Below are 18,472 nucleotides of genomic sequence, written 5' to 3'. Positions count from 1 at the left end.
CGAGGACCCATTAGCTCATCTACACCCTACGCCATTTCAAACCTCAATCATGACGCAAGGCAAGAAAAACAACGCAGCAGTTCATGGCTGGATCAGAAGTACCCTTGATACTCCTGGGCTGGCCATTGGAACCGACACAGCACATTGCAGCCGCTAAAGACTGTGCGACGTATGCTAAAAGTGTGCTCATGATGCCGCCGAGAACGCAGACGATACTATCAGGCTCGCCGAATAATGCCATCAATAGTGCCGACATTGAGCGTGCTGGAAGTCCCACCAAGATGTACCCTCTGCGGGACTCCCTCGATATTCATCGCTACCCAAGCCCTGTCTCACTGCCGCCCCACCTCGCTCCAATCCTACCGGCTCAGCGTCAAGGAGTCTGAAATGTTATTCCCACAACTCCGCGGCATCCCTTTCCTACCCAACCGCCAGTGGAGGTTTGCTTGGATAGTGTCGATGCTCGAGTGTATATCTGGCATTAGTGTTTATGAACTCTCAAATCCAGGTTTCTCAACTCTCGAACTGAACAATATGCTTTGTAGTGTCCCGGGACTGTATTCCATGCAATAACAATATAATAACCACTAAAAGGGGTGGAGAATGAATCAAAGAATGGACTATAAGTGGTTGCAGTTACCCCAGTTCAAGAACGCTCTGCTATTTGAGTTATAACAGCCCTCGACGCTGACACTTGCACTCTGGTGGCTTCCCAATCAACCCCATTCCCCCTAGAAACATGACTGTCAATAAAAAATAGACATATAGCTATATCAGTCAGACCGTCTCCGTTCGTCACTTCTTAAATGAGAGGCCCACACCAGCAGCTGACAGAGGCACGCTTATCAGGAACATCGTAAGCGGATGCTCCTTCGCCCACTGCTCGCTAGCCTTCCAACCCCGACACACTATCGACCCCGGCACTCTTAGCGGAACATATACGACAAGCCAAACGGATTGGCAAAACTTACACGTATTCAAGAAAGATCTACCATACGATCTTCCATCCGGTGGTCTTACCACCCGGCCGCCCTCGAGCTCGGTGAATCTCCTCTGCAGAATAGGAATCGTGTCCTGCGCGAGGCCATTCTGGGGTGCCGCATTTGGTGGCTGGGGAGTATTCCCACGGCGAGCAAGGCCCGGTGGAGTAGGTCCTAGGTCTGCGTTCCTACTACTACTAAGGGCGCTAGGAGGATGGGTTTCCGACACGCTCCCGCTTCCGAACGGCGGGGTTGGTTTTGCTATGGGCTTCAGGGTAACTTTCCCGGATGGGGATAGTGTGGCGGTGAATGTCCCATCCTGGGAGGGTATTGTGGTGGAATTCTTCCTCTTGGCAGGTACCATGACTGTATAAGACCGGACGATAGAAGGGAACCGAGTGGGACTTTCGGACGAAACGATGGTCTCTAAAGCGTCGGGGAACCTAGATTTGCTCTTATTTATGTAGCTGAGACAACAAGGATAGAACTGGTTGCCTCTCAATTATGGCTTGTTGCCTTGAATAGATGATTGGTGGTGGTTGCTTGGATGTCGGCGCGTAAATAGAAGTATATGATTTGTTCGAAAGGGCGTCAACTTGATACACCCTTTCTATAATAGTCTATTGTATGTACTGGGGGATGCTGTGACATTGCCTAGCTTACCTTCGCAGTAGACTGGGTGGTCCTTGACAGTGGCTGCTGCTAAGGCCTGCGGCTCTGCGGCTCTTACACTTTTGTAATATGACGGCTTGTACTCTTGGAAACTACCATAGGAACCAGGTACCTATAACCACACGTTCTGCTTGTAGTCGGCCGCGGGTATTGTAATGTTCTAAGTGAGGGAGTTAAATACTCTTAATAGACTCAGAAAATCATGAAATCATATTTACACCAGCAAATCTGGACGCTCTTTTATGTCCACGAAAAGGAAGAAAAAAAAGTAACAGAGGCAAAGCAATCTAGATCTAAACCCCACGCTCCTGGCACCACTTTTCAACCTCCTTAGCCAATTTCTCCTTCTGGTCACGCACAAGCTCCATCATAGGCTCGACCTGCTTCCGGTGCGAGGCAATAAGATCTTCCTGTCCATTGACGATAGTGACACCCTCCTTCGGCGCAAGATAGCGATCGTAGATGGAAATCATCAATTCCATCACAGCGGAGAGCTGGTTGGGCAACCACTGTTCAACAAAAGAGTACCTCATTAGCATCTATTCAAGCCATCATAAAGGATTAATTCCGGGTTTGGTATCTAGTTTACTTACCGTCACGATGGGACTGCCACCGGTAGCAGTGGGATGAGGCGTGCGGCGAATAATATACTCGCGGGCAAACAGCCAGTGACGCCAGCGGAAGCTGCGCACATGGTTCAGGACACGGAGGAAGAGGACGGCTGTCTCGGAGTCTTGGACGGAGTACTCCTGCACACCGATTTCCTCGGCCTTTTCGCGGACGTAGGTGAGGAATTCGCGGTGAGGGAGGGGCCGGTAGGCGCGGAATTCGTGGAGGATCTTTGTGAGAGGGGTTGAGGGCATGGGGATTTGGCAGAGGTGGTCGAGGAGGGGGATCTATAGAGGAGATTCTTGTTAGCGGTGCTTTCCAGGGAGGCTGAGGGAGGTGGTGTGCTGTGGTGAACTTACGATACTGTCGTTGGCACCGCTCTCGCCGCGGAAGGAGAGGGGCTGGTTGTCTTCGACGCCGTCGTAGATCACGCCGTTGGGGAACATGGATTGGTTGGTGATGCCGAAGATGAAGACGCGGAAGGAGAGGTACTCGGCAGGCTTGGAGTTACCCCACATGTCTATTGAGACGTCAGTATAGTTCAATACTATATTGATCGTAGTATAGCATGATGTAAGGGAGAGTGGTCATACCTTCCATGGACGCCTCAATCTTCTCCATGGCTTGGAGGATCTCACGGAAACCATCGTTGATGTCAGGACGAGGGCCGTGCTGCTCAAGAGTGTCGATGACCTTGAGAGCACCGCCAATAAGTGCGCCAGTCTCCTTGACCATGTCGACGTGGGTCAGGATGAAGCCAGCCTCTGAACTCTTGGGGTCTAGGCCACGCTCAAAGGCGCGCACCAGACGGAGGTTAGAGTACTCCTCCAGACCCTTGGAGTGGTCGGCGAGAGTATAGTTGAAGAGAGCATAAGAGGCAGCATAGGACATGAAGGGGGGTAGGTCCAAGCTATGTAATAGTTAGTACATGTTGTATGATAATACATCGAGTTAGGTCATGTCCAGCAAGGATAGACTGATGAACTAGGCATAGGATAGGGAAGTGACAGAGGCGGAAGGGTAAGAGGTTAAGAGAGGGTGACATACATCTGAGCACAGCGATACATAGGGCGAGCGACACACTTGGGCAAGAGCTCACGGCCAAGACCATAGCCCTGGTCCGGGTTCTTGCACCAGTTCTCCCAGCAAGGCTCGAGGAGGTAGGACGAGGCCAGGAAGGTGTAGTCACGGAAGACGGCAGCAATTGTGAAGCGATCCCATTCTCCATTGGGCAACTTAAGCTTCTCAACCTCATCGGTCAGGTCAGTGAGCTCGGCCTCAGTAGCAGGACCCAGCTCATAGGTGGCCAGCAGACCAGGATTCCCATCAAGCTTGACGACAGGAAGCCGCTCAACCAAGGAGGCAAGAGCCTTGAAGGCCTCGGGAAGCTCTGAGGGGGCAGTCTGATAGGGTAGGAAGCCGGTGGAAGTGGTGATGGTGAAGGGGTCTAGGGCATGGGACAGGGTGGAAGGGTCATCATGGATATGGGGGAACCGCTTCAGAGTGGCAGGGGAAGGGAAAGGAACTTGAGTCCGAGTCATGATGATAATGGAAGGTGATAACCAAGATCCAGTAACACAAAGAGGTGCAAAGGGTCAAGGGTGGAAGATAAAAGGGCAAAGTGCCTAAGTAGAAGAAGGTTTGATATGTGAACGGGGTATAAAGGCCAAGTCCCAGGGCCAAAAGAACCAAGTCAGGAACCAAGTAACCAAAGAAAGTGGGCCAAAAAAGTAGAGAGAAAAGTTAAGGCTTCTTGGAAGATGGAAAGAAGAATGAAACGAACGGGGTTTTGGGCGGGAAAGGAGGCGATTCTTATAATACTCAGAGGCCGGTATCAATTCCGGCCTCAAGTCCACCATTACGAAAGAGAACGCAACTTGGCGTGGATCCGGTGACATCGCGGGTTGAACTGAGTTTAAGGGGTCTGATCATCATAGATATAGTATAGGAGCACTTATACCATATTCCCACGTTGAAATATGATATTTAGACTTCCTCTCGTCTATCCAGATGCTCTATACAACTGCCCAGCGAAGGAGGGCAGCATATGGTCACGGGAACGCGCTAAGCCTTTTTCAGCAATGTCTGGGGACCCGCGCAAACAGTTCGTTCGTGGGGTCAGCACTAGAACGTCTAATAAAACAGGTCTAGATCGATCCTATAGATGCTTCTGGATTAGAAATTCGCCACATTCATCCCAGAATATGGTCATTATAAGAAGATTCCCTTCAAGCAGGCCATGCTTATACCTCTATATTCCACCCGATGCCAAGTTTGGAGATCCAAATCCCGCGATTTGATTCGCCGATAAGGACCATTTAGACTTTCCTAGCGCCCAGAGGCCGGAATTCAGCCGGCCTCCGATAATAACCGGCCTTTTTGGGTGCATCGGCCCGATTTGATATACCGCTGTCAAACTGTACGACGGAGGGATGCGATGTGGTCAATCTACCACCATCAATAGCATCAGAGTTGTAATATTTTGTGTAATTCAGCTGGAATAATTGCCAATAACTCTCTATCTTCCTATCTTATAGCAAGATCTTGGCTTTAGAATATAGCTATCGTGCTTGCTAAAGTATCAGATGCAATAAAGGATATTAATTGGCAGGGCGAAAACAGTAGTTCTAATCCATAATATGAGCCTAAGTATCGCTAGATATAGGGTGCCCAGGAAGAGGCAAATGCATGCAAGATTTGCATGTTCCTACACTCGAATGGGACAGCATTGTATGTGGTATTACCTCTCTAATGTATGATTTTGACTTCACATATTAGAAATATCCATTCAGAAGTCATCCTGTCATGTTGAGAAAGGGACCCTAAGGCTAGAGACTTTGGAGAGTCGAGTCAAGATATTGTTTTACCTTGAAGCTAGACGGCACCGCATCTTGGTAGCAAAACTGAGCTCGCGTTACCTGACAACAGGGAGGACGTCTAGATTTCCTAGCCAAATTAGCCGCGATGTAACATACATTGAGTAGTGTTTTTATCCAGCCAATTGAGGTCAAGAGTCCCTTCCGATATAAACAAAACAATGTCTTTCGTGATCAAAATAATATACAGTAGGATATATCGTACACGGTACTCAGATGGTATCACACCTTGAGTGAACCCATGAGTTGCAGGCTCCAGATCTCCCGGCGCCTCTTGAGTGACCGGAACAATGTACTTATTTTGTCCCTAGCAGTGTAGAGACGACATGGTACATTGAAGGCCGGGATCACTGGATCAGAGACCCTTGCAATTCCTCCACCACAACCTCCACCTCATTGTCATGACCCCGTACTCGTACTCTGACCGGCTGTATCCGTGCCATCGGTTGTGCTGTGAACAGTTTGAAGCTTGAGGTATTCCTGCTCAAGGCGTTTCTGCATTTCGAACTCGGCCTGTCGCTCTTGACGGATTCGTTGCTTTTCCATGTCGCGCTCGACGCCCCTGTGCATAGCCTGTACAGAAAATGAGGCTATTAGCATTTGTCATACCAAAATCTAAGTCCAGTACATACCGCCCTGTCATTTTCTTGAGCCCAGTGGACAAAGTAGACAATGCCCGCAGTACCCAGGCCCGTGGCGGCCAGGGTCAATTTTGATGCGCGAGACATGATAAATCGAGTAAATAATGCCAAAAACACCGAATATGCACAATGCAAACCGAAAAGTAAACCTCCCAATGGATGTTGAGGCGAGCCTGGACCTTCCGATCGGCCAAAAATGCGCGGCGGAGTATCGTGCTATCACAAGGCGGAGATTACTGGCAGTACACTTTCCCCACCGCCTTGGGGGGTCATGCGTGGCTGATCGAAGCTCCAAGCTCCGCATCCTCGTCGCCCGCATTTATTACCATTTCTTGTCTACTTCTTTTTTCATCGGATATTAAGAGGGGTTTTTGGGGCAAAGATGGTGAGATAAGACGTCGGGAATAACTGTGTTGAGGGTGACCATGCTGATTGATGTCGATTCCAGTCGGCTCAGAACTCCGCGGGCATTCAGACCCTCCTCGATGTACGTGCTCGAGAGCGTCGAATACTAGTATAATGCGCTAATTTTGTTTCTAGGCTGAGAGAGAGGCTCAGAAGATTGTCCAGCAAGGTAGGCTGTCTCCGCATTCTTCCCACTGTTCACTGTCTCTGATTATGTACTGACATGCTCGATCGTTAATAGCCCGAGAATGTACGAGATTCAGAATCCCCCGATAGACATGCGCTATCAACCTGACCATTATTGCCATAGATCGCACCAAGCGGATAAGGGACGCCAAGTCGGAGGCTCAGAAGGAGATTGAAGAGTACCGCAACCAGAAGGAGGAAGAATACAAGAAGTTCGAGGCCGAGGTAAGATGCCCCGCTTGGTGACGGAATTGGTGTTGCAACTTTGCTTCAGGAGTAACCCTACTGACTGCTTTTTTTCCTTTGCAGCACTCGAGCGGATTCAAGAAGGCCGAGGAAGATGCCAACAAGGAGGCCGAGGAGAAGCTCAAGGAGATCGAGGCTGCCGGCAAGAAGCAGGGCGACAAGGTTGTCGAGGACCTGATCAAGGCGACGACCGACGTGAAGCCCACGGTGCCGGAGAAGATTGTGCAGGTTTAGAGTTGGACATTTTCGGATTCTTTGTTTTCTTGTATTGCGACCGTTGTTAGAGATGCGCTTTCGGGGCTATTCATCGATATCCATTCTTCGGGGAATATGATTATTTCTCACAGAGTCACATTTTCGTTTTTAAGTTCTCCTTAGATGATCCAAGGACGAAAGAATTGCTACTGCTAAAACAAGTACTTACTACATGTTACTCAACATGACAGGCACCATGAGTAACTTCAGAACATCGCTTCATTAATCGGATACGGTCCAAAATTATTAGGAGAGAAAACACAGCTGATTGCCTTGAGGCTCTGTATAGCACTCAGTTTGATTCTAATGCCAAATACTGTAGTCCCCAAATCCCATGTCTCGTCCAGTTGGAACGATCATCACATACCCCGGATAGCAGCCTCAGGCACCAGCACGATGTCTATCCGTTGCGTCATTCCTCCCCAGCTCCAACCGCGTCGCGCAGAGCCGACCATGGGATATGCGGCTGCTATCTCAAGAACGACCGGCAACCACCTAGCCCGGCGTTCAATTCGCCGGGGAGTCCCTCGTTCCGCATACCGAACATATCACTCGTCCCAAAAGAGCTCGGGATCTATCCTCGAGCCGCGTTTAGAGGACCATGGCCGGGTCATCCACGACCAGTACTCGGTAGTCCGAGACAGCTACGGTGCGCATTGAATATATGCAACGTTCTGTTGAAAGTATGCTAAGATTTTTATTTGCATTTGCGATGCAGCTGCTCCAAAACATCCCGTCGTCCTTGCCCACGGTCTGCTTGGCTTCGATGAACTTCGGCTTGCGGGTCGCTACTTTCCGGGTGTTCAGTACTGGCGTGGTATCAAGGAAGCGTTGACGGCACAGGGTGTTGAGGTTATTACTGCGACTGTACCGCCGTCGGCTTCTATTGAGGAACGTGCGGAGGAATTGGCGCGGAATATTGAGATTGGGGCGCGGGGGAAGGATGTGAATATCATTGCGTGAGTAGTTGGCATGAACATGGGTACTTACGATACGAGAGCTGACCTATGGACTGGCTTATATTCAGTCATAGCATGGTGAGTTATATTCCAAATCTAGTGGTCGTTGTGAGCATGGGCTAATATGGATTTAGGGGTGAGATACAATTCGCGACACCATTTTTGATTCAATATCTAATAGCAAGTCACAAAGGGGCCTTGACTCTCGGTACATGATTAGTCGTCTTCAACCGCAGAAGTTCAAAGTGTTGTCACTCACTACTATTGCCACTCCCCATCGAGGTATGCCAGTGCAGTAATTGGAGACGATTTACCTAGAAGCTGATGGTTTTCGCAACAGGTTCTGCCGTTGCCGATTTCTGTTTCGATCAAATCGGAGGTACGCCGACGCGCTATATCTTAACTAAGGAGACTTCGAACTCACCAACTACTATAGCCGAGCTTCTACCTCAGATATACTATACCCTGAACAAACTCAACATCGAGACCGGCGCCTTTGCACAGCTAACTCGAAAGTACATGTCCGAAACATTCAACCCAAACACGCCAGACATAGATAGCGTTCGGTGGGTTTCCAGCACTTACTAACCTGTTTATCTTTTCTGATCCCATAACTAATCCACGACCAGGTACTTCTCCTACGGCGCATGCGATCAGCCCAGTCTATGGTCCGTCTTCCGACTCTCGCACCGGATCCTCGCTGAAGCAGAAGGTCCCAATGACGGCCTCGTCAGCGTGGCTAGTAGTCTCTGGGGTGGCGAAGCAGGATATAAGGGGACGCTTGTAGGCGTCAGCCATCTTGATTTGATCAATTGGACGAATCGGCTGAAGTGGCTGGCTGCGGAAGTGACGGGCAAACCGCGGAAGTTCAATGCTATTGCATTCTACTTAGATATTGCAGGTAAGTACAAGTTCGAGTTGTGGATTGGAGATCCATGTGATTACTGATTTTCTGATTTGCTGGGTAGATATGTTGGCGAATGAGGGGCTTTAGGGGGTGGTGATGGTTGTGGCAGTGGTGGCGGCATAGGCATAGATCATTGATACCCTGCATTTTTAGTTTTGTACAGTTTTGGCATTGGTGTAATATTCTTAAACCCATTCGCATTCTATTAGAACAATCATTCGCCCATCCTCTTGGGTAACCTTATAGGTGGTTCATTTAAGTCTACGGGCATCGAAGAATGATACTACGGCCCGGTTTAGAATATCGCGGGCCGCGGATCAAGCTTCGGAATATATTTTCGAGGCACATTTCACGGCATAACGACAATAGGATTTTAAATAAATTTAGGTCGCATGAGACTGCATGATCATCTATTCTTGTTACGTCGAGGGAGGCGCAATTGCTCATTGCCGCTGAGATGTTGTACCAGCAGGTCATTCGACTGGGCGGAAATTCTGGTGCCTGGAGCTTCGGCATGCATTGTATACAATCTAGAATTTTCCAAAACAGGGTGTCGGAGTCCTATTGAGGAACTTATTTTTAACCTCGTAGAAGTAAATTGGTCCCTTTTAAAAGATGTTGCATAGTAGCACGTAGGATATGGCACGTAGGATATGCTAGGCTACCTTGAACTAGGTCTCATCTTGATACTATCCCAGACAAACAGGAGCCGTTCGTATCGCCGAAAAACGAACCACAACAGACCTATGGACCAAGGTGGCTTAGTGGCTGTGGATGGGGCGCAGCTCCAGTTAAACTCTCGAATGATCCGGGCCTTCTAGGCATAGACAGGATTACCAGCTGGGTACCCTTACAGGAGCTTGAAGAACGGGTGGAATCAGTTGATCCGAACATCCACCCCCCAACGTCATTCCCGGTTTCCCACTTGCTTTTTAATCCTTCCTCCCCTCCTTCGACATCCCACTGCAATTCAATAAATCTCCCTGCTCCACTCTTGACTCTTCACGTCACGAAGATCTATCCTTGTCGCATCCCCGATCCACGCCTCCCGACCCGATCAATCCTCCTCCTTAAAGATCGACAGCGGAAATTACGCCGAGACCGAGACTCCGGGGCTCCGGGCGCGCGCCGCCATGTCCGCAACAATCTTCCTGGATAGTCGGCACACGCATTATACCAACCTCGACTTTCTGTCGGGAAAGGTCGTGCTGCACCTTCCCACGGAAACTGCAATTGGAGGTATTCAGGTGAAGCTGGAGGGCGTGAGCCGTACCCGGCTGTCTGGCCTTCGCCATCCTCACCATGTCAACTCGGATAAGAAACGGACGGAGCTGGAGGTTCACAAGGTGAGAGATCCATGGAGCTGGTAGCCTGAGCGCTGCTATAGCTTTGGTATTGCGATGATATGGGAGCAGTATTTGCTGACTTGGTATACAGATCCTCTACAAAGTTGCGACCGTCTTTCCTACACCGGGTGTTATGCAGACAGGATCACCAGCAACCTCGTACACTTTTGCGCCAGGTTCCTATGAATACCCATTCAACTTCAAGGTCAGCTGTCTTGATTTTACAAGCGCAGACATATTCCTTGGAGAGTATCTAACTCTTGATTAGTTCCCTTTCAACAATTCCTGCACTGCGACCAACAGCATGCGAACCAACCTCATCACCACAGGGCTGAAGGTGGAAATGGCCCGTGATACAACCCGACATGTCAAAAAGACCCTGCCTCCATCCTTGAGTGGGTTTCCCGGTATGGCCGAAATCGAGTATTTCATCAAGGCCACTGTCATCAGACCCCAATTCTATAAAGAGAATATTCGTTCTGTAAGTTTATAACGGAACTGAGAAAGAGTATCTTTTCATGTTCGCGTGGACCAGCTCGACTAACTAGTATTCTAGATCGTACCTTTGAACTTCCTCCCAATCGAGCCACCAAGAACAGGGAATCCCAATGAGGAGACATATGCCAGGAGACAGCACCAATTCTCTAAAGTGCCGAATGCGCCAAGGAAGAAGAACAGTATCTTCAATCGAAATACCAACCCATTCCGCGAAATGGAGACAGAGCCTCCTCGAGTCTCAGTGGATGCTCGACTTCCAAATCCCTCTATTTTGACCTGCAACGAACCGGTTCCGCTCCGCCTGATGGCTAAGAAGCTGTCAGATTCCCCGGAGACTATCTTCCTGCAAATGCTGCAGATTGAACTCATCTCATATACTAAGATTCTGGCACATGACTTGACACGGCAGGAAAGCGGTTCATGGGTTGTCATGAGTCGTAGTAATATGGGGATTGCCCTGGGACAACCAGGAGATGCCGTTGGCACCGAATGGACCATCGATCCAAAGTTGTGGAGTGCACTACCACTTCCTAATTCGGTTGCGCCGTCCTTCGAGACATGTAATATCGAGAGAAGCTACGAGTTGGAAGTACGAGTTGGGTTGACTCACGGCACTTACGGAAGTATGAAGGTAGGCATCGATTATCAGACCTCTCCTATCCTGAAAACCTGGGCTAACCTTTTACTTTAACAGCCTCAGCTTATCGTGCTCCCCTTGAGAATGCCAATCAAGGTCTACTCTGGAATCGCACCTCCTCAGGCCCTCCTAGATGCCATGGCAGCTGCCGCACCACAACTATCACCCTCCAAACCCACATCTAAACCTTCCTGGCCTACATCCAACGAAACTAGCCGACCCCCAATGCCACCACGGCCAAGCACCGGCCCCGTACCAGCAGACGCAGGTGCAGCATACGACGACGCACCCCCCAGCTACGAGGACGCAATGGCAGAAAATCTAAGCCCGGTAGATGGACCACGCCGCGAGTATCACCCACCAGCCGCCTCTTCCTCCCGAAGAACAGTGGAATCTGGAACTGATGCCAAATCCCCAGTCCGAACGGGAAAGGCCCGTGACGACGGCCCCGCGGCTGAGGGTTCCTGGGCACCTCCAAGCCGCGAGGGCCGTTCTTCTTCCGAGTCCTTTGACATGCTACCCACCACCCCGCCCGAGTCGCACTCTGGATCCCCTCCCGCCTCGCCTGTCAGACGTTCTCAGAGCATGATGAAAGTCCCGCGGAATCAGGCCAGCGAAGAAACTCCCCCGCAGTACCAGCTTGTCGCGGAGACGCAGCTACAGCCTCCGAATGCGGTTGAGCGTCGACCTTCGCGGAATAATTTGCGGCCTATGAATTTGGGTGTTCCGACAAGGAAACCTGTACCGCAGAGTTCGAATAGGCCGCATTGAGTGATATCTTTGTGTGTCTGAATTCCGGACAGCCTTTTTATCAACACTTTTATCGCCTTTATCGTTACCACCAACTGCATTACTTGATACCCATTATCATGATCATATTCTTAGAGAGTTTTTTTTGGTCGTTTTATAGGAAAGGTTGGCTGCATTACTGGGGATAACTGGTCTTTCTAGCATAATACTACAGTGGCAATTCAAAAGTCTGAATCGAGACATTGGAGAAAAGGTCTAGAAATATGCTTTTCAACTTCCTTTACAAAACCGATCTTTCTGGATGTCTTTTGAACCAGAGGTTCAAACCTATGGAATCCACTATATGATTGTAACAAGCCGTGAAACGTCCTAGCTTATAGCGAATATGCGTACCGTGCTCAATCCCGAAGTATCCAAGCCATACCGTGGCTGATTCGAAGACAGCCGTTGCAGGCTACCGTGCGGTTATTCTCATAACACGTTACTAGTTCCTGACAATAGTAGAACTCGAGACTTTTCGGCAGCGGCGATGGTGTTATAGTTTCGAGAAGGTGCCGATTAGTTTATTTCAATCACCACTTCATATATCTTACAGTGCAAGTGCGTATCATCTCTACGTGTTTAACCCCCAACGCAACGTAACGAAACCAGCAGAGACACCGCATCACACATCTACACGACTAACTAACCACACTGCCCAGTTAAGAACATTCCGGACTCGATGCCTACCCTACCAATATTCATTACTTTCATCGTGGCCATGTTCCTCGTAAAACTATATGCCTCCCGGCTGGAGAAGGGCACTCAGAAGGGACGTTGGAAGTATAAAAGGTTCCTCAACCGGGTTCGTTTCTTTATAATCGTTACAGAAAAGGCACTAATTGATTCAATAGAAGCTGTGTGGTTGAGAAGAAATACGTTAATGTCTCTGATGTTGAACGTGAAATGCGCCTTGCAGAGGCTGAGGCCGAGGTCGAAGCTCGTGTCGCCGGTTTCGAGACTCACTCTGAGGTGTATATGGCTGGAGTCGAGGCGCGTATAGCTAGCTCTGAAGCGCAGATTGCTAGCTACGAGGAGCGCCTCGCAGAGACTGAGGCACGATTCGAGGTGCGAATTGCAGAATTCAAAGGGCAAATTCCTATCTCCGAGGCGTAAGCCGCTGACTTTGAGCGTGCTGTTGCAATTGCGGTTAACGAAAGAACCGACGTTGAAGATTCGCAGTAAGCGGCGATCTCTATTTTAGCGTGTCACCCTAGAGGCTTAGATACTGGATCTAACCGGGGTGGACTGCTAACGCGCCGTCATACATTTTGCTTCATATTAAAGAGTCGCAAGTCTGTGTACTCTAGTTCAAGCACCTAGAGGATGTCAACTCAAATAGGAATATTAACGTACAAATACATTCAAAAAGACATCGTATACTCTTAAATAATATTTACCCTGATGGCCGCAACCTGAGGCATTAGTCCCAATCCGGTTAGCGTACCTCCGCGTGAGCTTCTTTGGAGCTGCACGATTTCCTCAATCCCCGATTCTCTCCCTCAAGCCCGTTTGGCCGGGTCTCGACTATTCTCCACCGTTTAATTCTTTCACGATCGATTGCACTCGACCAGCGACTTCGAACTACACAATAATACCAGCTTGGCTCCCAAGTGAAGCCCAAGGCCAACACGCGCAATCTCAAAAACCGCAGCACCCCAACAACATACCTCTCCGTTCCCTCGTCTCAATGGTCTAGCTCCCACGCCAGCTGCACCATGCGCCTCCACCTTGTCATCTCGCGCCATGGCCTGCCGGTCACGCGTATCCTGTGGACGACGACATCCTCATCTTCTGCGTTGGGCGAATATTGCACTCACCGCCCGGCCTCGGCCTCCATGGTTGCCTCGTCGAGGACACCGAATATCGCCTTTGCTAATGGGGGATATACGGTTGCGCAGTTGCTAGAGGATGTGAATGAGGTTGTTCCACTAGAGACTGAGCCGACCATATTCGACCCCGAGTTCAGTGGGCAGTGGGGACTGGAGGACTATGTGGTTGAGGTTGGTGGGTCTGAATGTTTGCATTTTATGGAGGTAGATGGGTTGCTGAGGGATGGGGATGAAGTTGTGTAAGTATTTTCGCCTTTTTGGTATGAGATTGTGGGAGTGGATTGCTGACATTTTCCTGCGTTGTAGTATTCGAGCGCTCCAGCTGGCTGACCTTCGTGCTCGACGGTTATGCGGTCGTCACCAAATTACTGGTGATGGCAAGCACCTCATCGATGGTGTGCCCTTTGGTATGCCATTTTACAAAAGAACCACCTCCAATCGACCTGCGATCACCATTCCGCCTAGAAAGAAACGCCGAACTGTCTTCTCCGGCTGGGACCAGGGTCCATCGTTTGGGTATGAAGATGCGAATGCCGACGCACAAGCCGAGGAAGTGGGTGACGGAGAATGGCTGCCCTCGAACAACGCAGCCTTTGGAAAGGAGCTTTCAATTTTGCCCCCGGAACATGAGGTATCCGACATGGGAACCGTGATCAGACACCCTGTCAATTACTCCGGCGACACAAACGACGAGGCAGACTCGGAATCTGAGGGGTCCGAGGAGGAAGCAGCTGATTCTGAGGCTGAAGCGGATGAGCTTGAAAATGAACTCAAGGCCCTCAAAGAGGAGTTTGAGCAGCCGCCTGAATCTCAATTTATTGATATTCGTTCTCAGGTTCCAGTATCTACGGGCCCTACGCTTCGTGCCAGCTCTGTGGCTAAGCGACCATCGTCGTCAGATACCCAGGGCCGAAGCTCTGTCGTTGGGGCATCTTCCTTGTCTAGTAAACGCTCTCGCGGGGATGACTCTTCGCCCAGGGCGTCGAAGGCCGTGAGGTTCAATAAGGGCGAAGAAGGCGAAGAGGACGTCCCCGGACTTCCTGACTCCGACTTCCTTCGGGGATCATCGCCTTCTTCGGTGTCCAGCGATTCAAGCTCGGCATCTGAGGATGAGGATGAGGACGAAGATGAAGATGAAGACTCGTCAGAGGAGGACTCGTCTACTTCTGCATCTTCTGAATCGGATGACTCGAGCTCAAGCTCGGAGGAGGACACGTCTGAGTCTGAGGACGAGGAAATTGACCTGCCTCCTCCAAAGACAATCCAGCCTGTTATTGTCAACCCTCCCGGCGAGGGATCTACCCGAACAAAGAAAAGCAACCAGCGCTTCAAGCTTCGGCGCAGATTATCCAAGTTGAAGGAGCTGGGTGTCCTTCCCGAGGAAGCCGACTTTGCAGCCCTTCGCACATGGGAAGAGCAGAATGGAGGCTGGCATGTTCCCGATGAGACAAGCATAATGTCTTCTGCGACCACCAAGGCACAAAGGAAGGAGGAGGAGCAGCGCGAGTTCCAAGCCAAGCGAGAGAAGCTACTCCGAGCTCTGGCTAGTGGTGGCGTTGACGTTGACGAGACCTCTGAGAAGGAAAACATGCCTCCTTCCCAGCCTGCTGTTGTGGAACAAGAGACCACTAAAGAGAGTGTTACGGGGCAAAAGGCTGAGACAGAGCTGTCTACTCGGCGCACTCTCGATATTGCGAGCTCACGCCGCTTGCTGTTCGGATCTCTGGGAGTCCGTACGCCACGGACTAAAGAGGATGAAGAAGCTACACGAAAAAAGCTAGCTGCAAAGGCTAGCGCGGTTCATTCTCGGAAAGCAGCAGAACCGCAACCAGCCGAGGAGATGGAAGAAGAGAGCGACGATGACCACGACTGGCAAAATAAGCTAGTCATCAAAGCTACCGAGTGTATCTATGATGATATTGAGCTGAGCGCCCCGCCATTCCCATTCGAGCAACGTTGGGATGAAGATGCAGACGCGCTCATCCGGCAGCGTAAGGGTTGGGGCAAGAAGCGCAAGCGCAAGCAGAGAATCCAGGTCTACAATGGAGAGGAAGACGGCGAGTATGAGGATGGCAATGGATATGGCTACGATGCCTACGAAGACAACATGCAGCTCAACTATGACAATGAGTGGCCTACGGCGGAGGATGAGACTACGAATATGGAGACTCATCAGGAGAACGCTGAAGCTGCCGCAGACGACGACGATCTTCCTCTTATGCCGAGCGACCCCAGCTCCGTTGCGGATTTGCTTGAACATGAAGCAAAGGTCGGGGCGATTATCGCTTTCCGGCAGCTGGACATGTCCAAAGCGACAAATTGGCAGCCTCAAATGTCAGAGTATCGCGTTGCCGAAGTCCACCAGCTTCTCGACAATGGTAATCTCAATGTTCGTCTGGCAGTGCGTGACCGACGACCCAAGGCAGACGAGCTTGACCCCGAGGATGACGAACCTCGTGAGTATAGCGGGTTTGAGATGCCCGGGATGGACGACGACGAAGACGACGATGGCTACCGTGAGGTCGCGTTTGCGGAACTCAGTGATCCCAAGCTACTGCGGCCTGCGCCCGGGGTCGGCGATGCCGCGGACGAGAATGGTACAAAGGAAAAGAATAAGGATAATGCTAGAGAAGGTAGCACGTCAGTGAACTGACCCTTGGTCTGTTGTTATATGCGCTTACCTCGATCAAAGTGTCTCTCTAGTCGAGGACTCCATGCCGAACCCCCCGACTTCGCCACCTCCACCTGTCGACATGGACCTAGATGAAACCACCTTTGTGACCACAGTCACCGCTGTTAGTCGTCCACAGTCACCGAATCGGTCTCCCGCGAGAGCTTCTGAAATGCTATCTACTCGAACTCCCAACGGTACCCGGATTCTCATCACACGGAGCGGAGATGCGGATGATGAGCACAGCGACACGCCTGCCGTTCCTTCGCCATCTTTCTCTGGATTCCATTCTGCGCGGTCTTCCCCGGGAGCGAGGCTAGGCCCCCGTTTCCATGAAAGCGGCGAGTCTAATCTGGATGGTCACACTCTCATCGGTGATCAGTCGATGCTGGGAGTGGACCAGTCCCATCAAGATATGTCGACAATGTCCTTCCTGTCTGCCAACCAATCATTCTCCGATTTCCAGCAAGACAGTACCCTGCAAGATCGTCAGGTCGTGGATGATACACTAGTCTCTGGAGGCAATGATTCACTTCTATCCGTGGTTCACAATCCATCTGAACGTGCCTCGGCAAAGTCATCGCCTGTTCGCAGCGCGGTCTCAGCCAGCCCTAACAATACACAAGAGAAGGAGTCGGTCAAACCGAGGTCTCCCCATGGAGGCAGTTTTCTAGGCCTTTCGGAAAGTGTCTGGCTAGACGCGGACAACACAGACCAAGATAAAGACGAAGCCGACGATGATCTGTATGACCCGGAAGACCACGACAGCGTGATCCACAGCAACCAAAGCCGCCATCTCTCCCCACAACCGTCTCCAAAACCTCCGACGAGCGCACAGCAAGAACTGCGCTCTTCGCCAAACCTCAACACAGACTCCCTATTCCAGTACGATGACTCGCCCGCGGCCTCTACCCGCTCCAAGCGTCACGCTCCAACCTCAGCTTCACACCCGAATTTCTCACAAACTTCCGAAATCATCGATCTCACACAAAGCCCATTTATAAAATCCAGCCCGGAACCAGGCGCATCGCAGAGTAGCCGGGCCGGGCCAGCGTCCAAGGCGAGCGGCAGCTCTGATATCTCCTCTTTGGGTAAAAGGACCCACGCATCAATGGGCAATATCCAAGAAATGTCAGAGGTGATAGTGAGTCCGCAGCCGAGTCAAAAGAAGTTGAAGAAAAAGAAGAAGAAGAGATCCCCCGGGACTCTGTAGGATGGATCTATTGGAGTCGTTCTCGGGGAATTTTTTTAACTTGCCTCTCTGTCTCTTGATTGGTGATCAGGAGCAAGTATAACTGTATCTACTATCTTTCATTACCCATAGCTTTTTCGTTATTTCCCTTGTATCTATCAGATAGGCGTCATGGCCGTGGATATCCAACATGAATACAATCTTTTATCCTCAAAAAGTCTCATATGATTCTCTATTCATCCCTAAAATCGGTTTTTTTAACATGGCGCCCTTGGTCACGGCTACTGCAAAGAGGATCGTGTCACTTCAGCTAGCCACTAGTTAGCTAGTCTTATTTCAATTTTGGGTTTAAGAAGGCGGGTGGAATGTGTATTTTACGCATAGCTCTATATTCTCATGTCTATCCAGATTGACATCATGGGCTTGAAGTTAGAATAGAATGTCAATCCCTACTGCTAAGTACCTTATGTGGCTCTAAATACAATGAGGTTCCTTCAAGCCCATCTTCCCAGTCATAGGTAAGGCAATAACTAAACGATAATGCTAGAGTCATCAAGGAAAACGGATTAAAGTTTATTCAAAAAGACACGAGGAAGAAAGTTGGGTTTCTCTTCAGAGCCATACTTTTGAATAACTACAATATGCATATGTCAAACCGGCTTACTATTTCACCAGGACACACGCCGATGCTAAAAGGCCCGTTGAAGTTCCATACATCATCACATATCCGTACTACAAGGGCCTAATTTCTTGACTTCCCAATGAAAAGCC

The 18,472-nt window shown here is 50.1% G+C and overlaps 10 protein-coding genes across 10 annotated transcripts; 7 read left to right on the top strand and 3 right to left on the bottom strand.

Moving 5' to 3' along the window:
* Window positions 1-83: 83 nt before the first annotated feature.
* N7496_000238 (uncharacterized protein) lies at window positions 84-386 on the top strand (the record flags this gene model as incomplete). Its single annotated transcript, XM_056693169.1, has 1 exon — window positions 84-386. One exon carries the CDS (start codon window positions 84-86, stop codon window positions 384-386), a length of 303 nt encoding a protein of 100 aa, XP_056559898.1.
* A 409-nt stretch (window positions 387-795) lies between these two features.
* Window positions 796-1,344, bottom strand: N7496_000237 (uncharacterized protein; the record flags this gene model as incomplete). Its single annotated transcript, XM_056693168.1, has 2 exons — window positions 796-908; window positions 972-1,344. 2 exons carry the CDS (start codon window positions 1,342-1,344, stop codon window positions 796-798), a joined length of 486 nt encoding a protein of 161 aa, XP_056559897.1.
* A 601-nt stretch (window positions 1,345-1,945) lies between these two features.
* On the bottom strand, window positions 1,946-3,802 carry N7496_000236 (indoleamine 2,3-dioxygenase family protein; the record flags this gene model as incomplete). The annotated part of the gene is made up of 5 exons (XM_056693167.1): window positions 1,946-2,161; window positions 2,246-2,548; window positions 2,621-2,781; window positions 2,855-3,171; window positions 3,309-3,802. 5 exons carry the CDS (start codon window positions 3,800-3,802, stop codon window positions 1,946-1,948), a joined length of 1,491 nt encoding a protein of 496 aa, XP_056559896.1.
* A 1,734-nt stretch (window positions 3,803-5,536) lies between these two features.
* N7496_000235 (protein PET117) lies at window positions 5,537-5,865 on the bottom strand (the record flags this gene model as incomplete). Its single annotated transcript, XM_056693166.1, has 2 exons — window positions 5,537-5,710; window positions 5,770-5,865. 2 exons carry the CDS (start codon window positions 5,863-5,865, stop codon window positions 5,537-5,539), a joined length of 270 nt encoding a protein of 89 aa, XP_056559895.1.
* A 295-nt stretch (window positions 5,866-6,160) lies between these two features.
* N7496_000234 (uncharacterized protein) lies at window positions 6,161-6,849 on the top strand (the record flags this gene model as incomplete). The annotated part of the gene is made up of 6 exons (XM_056693165.1): window positions 6,161-6,163; window positions 6,227-6,265; window positions 6,319-6,352; window positions 6,425-6,433; window positions 6,494-6,594; window positions 6,679-6,849. The coding sequence occupies 6 exons, from the start codon at window positions 6,161-6,163 to the stop codon at window positions 6,847-6,849; spliced, it is 357 nt and encodes a 118-aa protein (XP_056559894.1).
* A 417-nt stretch (window positions 6,850-7,266) lies between these two features.
* On the top strand, window positions 7,267-8,823 carry N7496_000233 (triglyceride lipase; the record flags this gene model as incomplete). Its single annotated transcript, XM_056693164.1, has 9 exons — window positions 7,267-7,519; window positions 7,589-7,829; window positions 7,898-7,907; window positions 7,964-7,965; window positions 8,011-8,111; window positions 8,170-8,208; window positions 8,266-8,395; window positions 8,459-8,730; window positions 8,798-8,823. 9 exons carry the CDS (start codon window positions 7,267-7,269, stop codon window positions 8,821-8,823), a joined length of 1,074 nt encoding a protein of 357 aa, XP_056559893.1.
* Window positions 8,824-9,869: 1,046 nt separating this feature from the next.
* N7496_000232 (uncharacterized protein) lies at window positions 9,870-10,350 on the top strand (the record flags this gene model as incomplete). The annotated part of the gene is made up of 2 exons (XM_056693163.1): window positions 9,870-10,082; window positions 10,174-10,350. The coding sequence occupies 2 exons, from the start codon at window positions 9,870-9,872 to the stop codon at window positions 10,348-10,350; spliced, it is 390 nt and encodes a 129-aa protein (XP_056559892.1).
* A 36-nt stretch (window positions 10,351-10,386) lies between these two features.
* Window positions 10,387-11,988, top strand: N7496_000231 (arrestin (or S-antigen), N-terminal domain protein; the record flags this gene model as incomplete). Its single annotated transcript, XM_056693162.1, has 3 exons — window positions 10,387-10,563; window positions 10,639-11,211; window positions 11,275-11,988. The coding sequence occupies 3 exons, from the start codon at window positions 10,387-10,389 to the stop codon at window positions 11,986-11,988; spliced, it is 1,464 nt and encodes a 487-aa protein (XP_056559891.1).
* A 739-nt stretch (window positions 11,989-12,727) lies between these two features.
* Window positions 12,728-13,122, top strand: N7496_000230 (uncharacterized protein; the record flags this gene model as incomplete). The annotated part of the gene is made up of 2 exons (XM_056693161.1): window positions 12,728-12,798; window positions 12,861-13,122. 2 exons carry the CDS (start codon window positions 12,728-12,730, stop codon window positions 13,120-13,122), a joined length of 333 nt encoding a protein of 110 aa, XP_056559890.1.
* A 485-nt stretch (window positions 13,123-13,607) lies between these two features.
* N7496_000229 (uncharacterized protein) lies at window positions 13,608-17,722 on the top strand (the record flags this gene model as incomplete). Its single annotated transcript, XM_056693160.1, has 3 exons — window positions 13,608-14,077; window positions 14,145-16,478; window positions 16,531-17,722. Coding segments are annotated over 3 exons (3,996 nt in total), but the record flags the coding sequence as incomplete, so codon positions are not given.
* Between the last annotated feature and the right edge of the window lie 750 nt (window positions 17,723-18,472).

The sequence above is a fragment of the Penicillium cataractarum genome (genome assembly GCF_028827025.1).
Source record: "Penicillium cataractarum strain IBT 29864 chromosome Unknown utg000001l, whole genome shotgun sequence".
NCBI lineage: Eukaryota > Fungi > Ascomycota > Eurotiomycetes > Eurotiales > Aspergillaceae > Penicillium > Penicillium cataractarum.
This window is presented reverse-complemented; position numbering and strand designations above follow the sequence as displayed.